General features: G+C 38.1%; 1 protein-coding gene across 1 annotated transcript; it reads left to right on the top strand.

The window, feature by feature from the left end:
- Positions 1–783: 783 nt before the first annotated feature.
- mul1b (mitochondrial E3 ubiquitin protein ligase 1b) lies at positions 784–6,386 on the top strand. Its single transcript, XM_023261431.3, has 5 exons — positions 784–904; positions 2,969–3,111; positions 3,207–3,294; positions 3,485–3,605; positions 4,917–6,386. Exons 2-5 carry the CDS (start codon positions 2,992–2,994, stop codon positions 5,644–5,646), a joined length of 1,059 nt encoding a protein of 352 aa, XP_023117199.2. The 5' UTR covers positions 784–904; positions 2,969–2,991; the 3' UTR covers positions 5,647–6,386.
- The last annotated feature ends 884 nt before the right edge of the window (positions 6,387–7,270 follow it).

Here is a 7,270-nt window from a genome sequence, read left to right as displayed (position 1 = left end):
TCACAGGATTTTAACCGATCCCAACTTTAAGATTTATATTAATAAATTTGTACAATAAATTATACTCTAGGGTCTTAACCTTAATACTTAAACCTGGTGGATAAATCTGTATAGTAAATACCATTGTAAAGTCTGAGCCTTAGTGTTTAATTTAGTTAGGGTAATTTATGTCAGACATAATACAGTAAGATCATAACCTTAAAATTTGAATGAGTTTAGTAAGTTCAGATAAATAATACTGTAAGATCTTAACATCATTATGTAAATTAGCTAATAAATGTCTATAATATAATTTATTTATATAATAAATAATATTGCATTCACCCTAGCATTTAATGTTGTTCAGCAAATGCATAGAATAAACAATACTGTGGGATATAGGCCTTAATGTTTAAATTACTTTAGCAAATTCATATGATAAAAACCATTATAGGGCTGTAACCTTCATATTTAAATTTGTATCGTCTTATTTCTCTTTGGGAAAACACTTATGTTGATTTAAAAGTTGTGTTAATAACAGTTTCCTGTCTTCACAATAATTTACATTATAGGGACAAAAATAGTTATTTGTTTCTTCCTGTCAGGGTATAACAAGAGTCAAATGAAGCAATAACCCAGCCAGAGATTATTTAGATTTTTGATTTTTAGTTCTATATTTATTGAACTTGTAGAGTGTTATTGGCCCATATGCTGATAATCCCACCTGCAGCCTATGTTACACGCATAGACAGTATATACTATAATAAAGATGAAGTGAAATGGGACTGTGAGTGGTAAGACTTGGTGGTTTCACAGTGACATCTGGTGGCCGGGAGGAGACTTTGCATGTTAGCGTCGTGTTTGTGTTGAACTGAGACGCAGCTGCTGTTTAGGTTTGTTTACAAGACAACCAGAGTAAACACAGGTCAGTCAGTCAGAACAAGCTGTTCCTGATATTACACTGTTTTATACTGTGACAGCTGCAGCATATTTTAAGCAGGTGGCTGCTTCGTCTTGTCCTTGTTAGCCGGAGCAAAGCTAGCAAATTGCTAATTCCGCTAAGCTAGCCAGTACGCTCAGTTACGGAAGTGTAAGCGAGTGCTCGCTGATATTAGCGAACTAAACCTTTGAGCTAAACCTACGACTGGGTTTAAAGGCTTCAAGCAAAAAGTAGCTTTCTCTGAACGGCTAACATTACTGCGCTAAGTGTCTATTTGACAGTTAGCACTGAGTGACTTGTGCTAACTGAAGCTAACTTCTGGAATTGTTGGGTCGCATAATGGACTCCAGTTATAAAAACTTGTCAGTTCAAGGAAGGTCAAAGCTAGCATTGAATAGCCAGGGCTATCAAAAATAATGCTTGTTATAGTGTCTGCCACAGAGCCTTAAATATGAAATATCATTTATGCAGCTGGTTTAACAAGCTACTCTTGTCCCTAATTGCCAGCCCAGTCGCCCTGGGCTCATTTGCAGCCTGTCAACAGTCATGAGAGCTCTGTGCGGTGGTGGAAGAAGTACTGCAGGGTGTTGAATATATATATACACTAATAGTCTAGCAACCAGGGTCAGAACTGAGAAATATTACAAAAACGCCTCTTTCTACAGGGATTATTATAATTGATTACTGCATTTTAATGTAGTAGCTGCTTCAGAATATGCTAATTTTATTTAGATTAAGTACTACTTAATGCATAATGTATCAGCTGATTGCATGTCAAATTTATAATGTTTGTTGTAGGTATGTGCCAGACAGTTTTTCAGTGTGCGGAAAGCTGTCATTATTTCTGTTTTGATCATCATTTCAACCGTTCTTGCAAGAAAAAGTTCCAAATAGTTTCTGGTTCCAGCTTCTCAAATGAGAGGACTTGCTGCTTTATTCAGTTTTCATCTCCCCGCTAATTGAATATCTTAAGTTTTGAACTTTTTGTGTCAAAGCATAAGACATCTGAGGCCAAACTGAAATGACTAATCAATATGCAGACACAGAGGGAAAATTAACAGGCCGCTAATTTGCTTTGAACAGCTGGGTTCATTGATAATTAGAGAGTGACACATTACATCACCACAACGGATGTGAAATGCAGCAATCAAGATGTGATTCAAGTGCAGACGCAGACTTTCAGCTTTAATTCGAGGGGTTTAACAAGAATATTGCATTAAATGTTTAGTAATCACAGCCATGTTTTACATACTGGCTGCATTGTCACAGGTTAAAAAATAATTGGACAAACTAACGTAATTATACATCCTAATTATCAAGGAAACAGGCCATATCTGGCTTTGTTGCTGTGCTTTTGAGCTTTTAAAAATAGAGGCAAAAGAAAAGGCTGTATTTCCTGAACAGTTTATGCAAAATGTCTATGCTTTTTTCACAGCTCCATTTGAAATTGTTTAGGTAGAGAGGCAAAACTGGTAAAATTGTTTCACTGTCCAAATACTTACAGGCCGACATGGAGCTGCCTACGTTTTCCCAGATTCATCCTCTGGAGATGTGATGTGTTGTGTTTTCAGTGATATTAAGCAAAACATCTTTGTGGTTTTGGCTGCTGCTCTAAAAAATACACAAGCCATTTGAACATTTTATTTTGTATTATTTTGATTGACACTTTGGCTTATTTTCTTAGATTTCTTAAAGCATTTTTGAAAATGTTCTACAGACTAATTTGTAATGACAGTAATTGTCAACTGCTGCCTACTGTTGAGTAATTTATTCTTTCTTTTAGTGGAGTCATATTTTATGGGATGACCATGATTTTATGTAGAATTCTCCTCTAAAAAACCATGTGCACTTTCCTCTTAAGTGTTATTGTGCAGATGGAAATAAAAATAATGAACCTCAAAATTGCACTTAAGCACAGTGCATGTGACAATGGATTGAATTGAACTCTCCACCACGGATTTCGTGTAGCAACAGTGAACATCTATTTAACTGACGGTGTCACATGGAAGGTAACGTAGTGGTCTGTGTTTGTCACCTCTCTTGAAACAGCCCTGAATGCTGCAGATCACAGGATGGACTCCAGTGGGAAACCCTCAACTGCACAGGTGGTGGTTTTAGCCACCAGCTCGGCCCTGACTGCCATCTTCTACTCCATTTACAGGAGCAGAGCTACGACGGTTGCCAGATTAAAGGTCAGCCATGTTTCTGTACACTCTGTCATGCGTGCAAGTGTGTGACTTTGTTACCTGTTATGTTCTAGTTTTTAATTGTAAATATCTTTCCACAGGAAGCAAAGAAAGTCTCAATTGATCAAGATTTGAAAAACATCCTGTCTGAAACACCTGGAAGATGTGTCCCTTATGCTGTCATAGAAGGTTTGCTGAACTATTTTGAAAGCTTAATTGAAGTTACTGTTGTGGGAAATACATTTTTACTGAAGCAACTTAGTATCTGCAGGAAATTTTTAAAAATCTACCAAATAATTTGTTCATGATTCCTTAACTTTGCCATGTGTAATTAGAACAGTAGCTCTACACTGCATTTTCATTTTATTACCCACTGCAGGTGTGGTGAGATCTGTGAAGGAAACTTTGAACAGCCAGTTTGTTGATAACTGCAAAGGCGTTATTGAGAGACTGACGCTGAAGGAGGAGAAGATGGTGTGGAATCGCACCACTCATCTGTGGTAAGTGTAACTGTAATGCTATTCTGAAAATATTAAACACAGATGAAGATTAAATGACACTTTTGTGCTGTTTATGTGGTTCATCTGTTTTTTTTTATAGCATTTTTTTGCGTGCTACAGTGAACATATCAGCTCTGTGAAGCTGTTCTCATTTGAGGAAACAATCTGAAACCACAAAGGAGAAATTTATGTTTGATAATTTTTGGTTTCATCGTGGGTTTTTTGAGCCATATTTGTCTGAATACCATCATCAAAGTCTGAGTCTTGCGCAGATGGAGATGATGAATTCATACAGCCATACAAATCTCATATAAAGCAGTAAAGTCAGTGTTCTATCAGCAGCCACACAGAAACTAGATGCTACACCAGAGCACCAGACTGAACAGTAAACTATCATTTATTTCCGGCTTGTTGCTCAATAGCTTAAAAATGTGGCCAAGGAGAGATTCGACATTCAGTGGGGGAAAGTACACCGCTGCTGTCAGTTTGCAGTCGAGTGTGTCAACCATGTAAACAAACCTGCAAATGTCACTTTAGTCATATTTACATGATGGTGTGGATTTTGTTGTTAGGAGGCACTCAGTTAGTTTTGGTCGTGCTTATTAACTCCAAACCCATTTTTCTTTCATCACTCATAATTAAAAACAGATTACAATGCATTTAATATAGGCCAACAATATTTTTAAATACAAAAAAACTTAAAAATGACAGACATAAGTGAAAAATCTAGTTGCCTAATCAAAAAATCTGCCAGAAATATACTTAATATCCACTTTCCATCCATTTTTTTGTCATTACAAGTGGAATATCCTTTAATTTTGGGCTGCTGGTCAGACAAAACAAAGATTATTCTAAAGTTTACCTTCAATTTCACTATTTTCATTTCAGTGTAGGGTAATGTTTTCTAATGTTACAGTAACTCAGAGTCTACCTATGAGCATGTATGAAAGAGAACAGTGGAGGGTTTGTTATTTTAGCCCATGAAGCTAATTTTACATTACTGATGATGATGATGATAGTAGTGAGGAGACTGCTACTCAAGCAAAACATCGAGAGGGCAGAAAAAATGTCACTCACTGCCATCTCCTCATTCAACCAATCAGTTTCTAGCCCCGCACAGCAGTTTTTTCGATCTGCTCAGAAAAACCTACCCAGGAATAGAACTTTTTTCACCCCTAAGCAGCCCAGACATACGTTCTATAAGGGTGGTTCTTGCGGTCAGTGACATGCACAAGCAACTGTAAATGATCCGATTAGTCGAGAATGAAAATAATCACCAGTTGCAGCCCTAACTCTGATATTACTGTACAGGAACAGCACAGAGAAAGTCATCCACCAGCGCACCAACACAGTTCCATTTGGCCTTGGGTCTCATGATGAAGGTTTTGCCGACACAGTTCGGATTATACGACCATTAGACGCTGCAGAATTGGACCTGGAGACCACCTACGAGAACTTCCACCCCACAGTCCAGTCCTTGTCCAATGTTATCGGCCACTTCATCAGTGGCGAGCGACCCAAAGGCATCCACGAAACAGAGGAGATGTTGCGTGTGGGAGACAGCGTCACTGGAGTCGGAGAGCTGGTCCTGGACAACAACCTGATCAAGCTCCAACCTCCCAAACAGGGCTTCTGTTATTTCCTCACCCGGCTGGATTACGAGTCTCTCCTGAGGAGTCAGGGGAACAGTGTCAGACTGTGGAGGATTCTGACCGTCATGTTCGGCGTGGCTGCCTGTTCCATGCTCCTCTTCATCCTGTGGAAGCGATACACGCACCACAGACAGAGTAAGAAGGAGAGGAGCATGCTGGAGGAGTTCAAGGAGCAGCAGAGGAAACGAATACGTGAACTGAACGTGGAGGAGAGCAGCGTGTCCCCCACCAGCTGTACTGTCTGCCTGAGCCGGGAGCGCTCCTGTGTGTTTCTGGAGTGTGGTCATGTGTGTGCCTGCACTCAGTGCTACGAGGCCTTACCAGAGCCAAAGAAATGTCCCATCTGCAGGTCAGCTATTGACAGGGTGGTGTCTCTTTACAACAGCTAATGTGCAAATATCTTGTGAACATAAACCTGGAAGTGGGAGTATATCATTTTAAAGCCATCTTCTCAGGCTTGAAAAGGGTCAAATCTGCACTTCTTGTTGCAATTAATTTCGCTTTTAAACAATAAGAGTCTCTGTGCTGAGTCATGATGCAATCACATTTCCAATCAAATCAAATGTGGGAACTGTAATTCATCTGGACTGAGAAAATTTAATTTCTTCTGTCATTGTGAGAGAGAAATAAGATCTCTTTGTCTGCAACTAACAAAACAAATATTGATGTTACAAATCTTGGCTCTGCTTCCTGACAACAATCAATCTGGAAGGTTAAGAGCATTTTCTGAGATTGTTAAAAATACAGTAGATCAGTTACAAAGTCTAAATGTTGTGACACAATGGATATTTTTCAGTGAGAAAACAAAGCCTACTGTTTATTCTACAACTCAGCTTGTTGCTGCCATTACTCAAAATAAGCTGCCATCTTTCTTCCTGCAGGACAATGATAGTGTATAAAAATGTCACATGTTCAAGTGTTGTGTCACTGGTTCAAGTTTCAGTTTATTACATTTATTTTTAAGTGACCTTGTACAAAAAAAACATCAATCTCTTCCAAAGAAAAGAGATGTGTTGTCCCAGAGTTGGCTACTAGCTACTATCCATGTACAGTTTCTGGGCTGGCAGACACGGGGTAAAAGTCGACACTTAAAAATTAGCAAATGCAATAAATACTCTACTGAAACTTCCTCTTAAGTCTCTCTTTTAACTTCTTACAATAAGACACTCTTATCCTTTTTAAAAGAGTGAGCAGGAGACACTCCTCAGTGCTTGGTTATTTCTGACAATGTCTGAAGTTCTAATGCTTTTTAGTCATTCCATCTCAAATCGACAACTTCTGTTCAACCATCTCTGATTTTCCTGAAATTTTATAGAACACAACATGGATATTTATGAAATTTTAGCTTGACATATTAAATACTTTCCAAGATTTTTATTTATTTTTTTAATCAACCCACTTTCAGCATGTTTTTTGCACATTGAAATTTGAGGCTATGTTTGAATGACAATGTTTTCGGAACTGTTCAGGATACAAGCTGGGAATTTTCATGTTGTAAAGTCCCATCTTTGAACATACATTCATAAAAAAAAAAAAAAAAAACTGATAATACAGTCAACTAGTGATACTTTCTGAATCACGTAGCTGCATGTTAGAGTAGAACAAAATATATAGATGAATTTTTCATATGTATTGATTGTATGTATTAATAGATACTTTATTACAAAAATGAAGAAAAAGTTGTTTTTGTTTAACTGATAGAACAGATATGACAAGCTGTACCAGAACGACAGAAATACTGCTGGTTGAGCAGAAGGCCCCTGATGATTTTAGATGGAATAACCCTTTTTGGAAGCATCTCATAATCTCAAAAAGACCGATTATGTAATCATCTTGAAATGTTTTGGGGAATCGTGGCCTGTCTTGCTCTTTACATTTGATTCGAAAGTGTGCACAGGCCATTGAGTCTCCCTGACAGCTTTGCTGAGGTCTTACAGTTCATTTCAGGTTGTGTTTTGTGCAGCGCTCTGGAGAGTACAGCCTGTGGTTCACACTAAAAAGAGTGAAGTGGGG

The sequence above is a fragment of the Amphiprion ocellaris genome, chromosome 8 (genome assembly GCF_022539595.1).
Source record: "Amphiprion ocellaris isolate individual 3 ecotype Okinawa chromosome 8, ASM2253959v1, whole genome shotgun sequence".
In the NCBI taxonomy this organism is placed as follows: Eukaryota; Metazoa; Chordata; class Actinopteri; family Pomacentridae; genus Amphiprion; species Amphiprion ocellaris.
The sequence above is the reverse complement of the archived record's forward strand: the minus strand, read 5'-3'. Positions and strand labels throughout refer to the sequence as shown.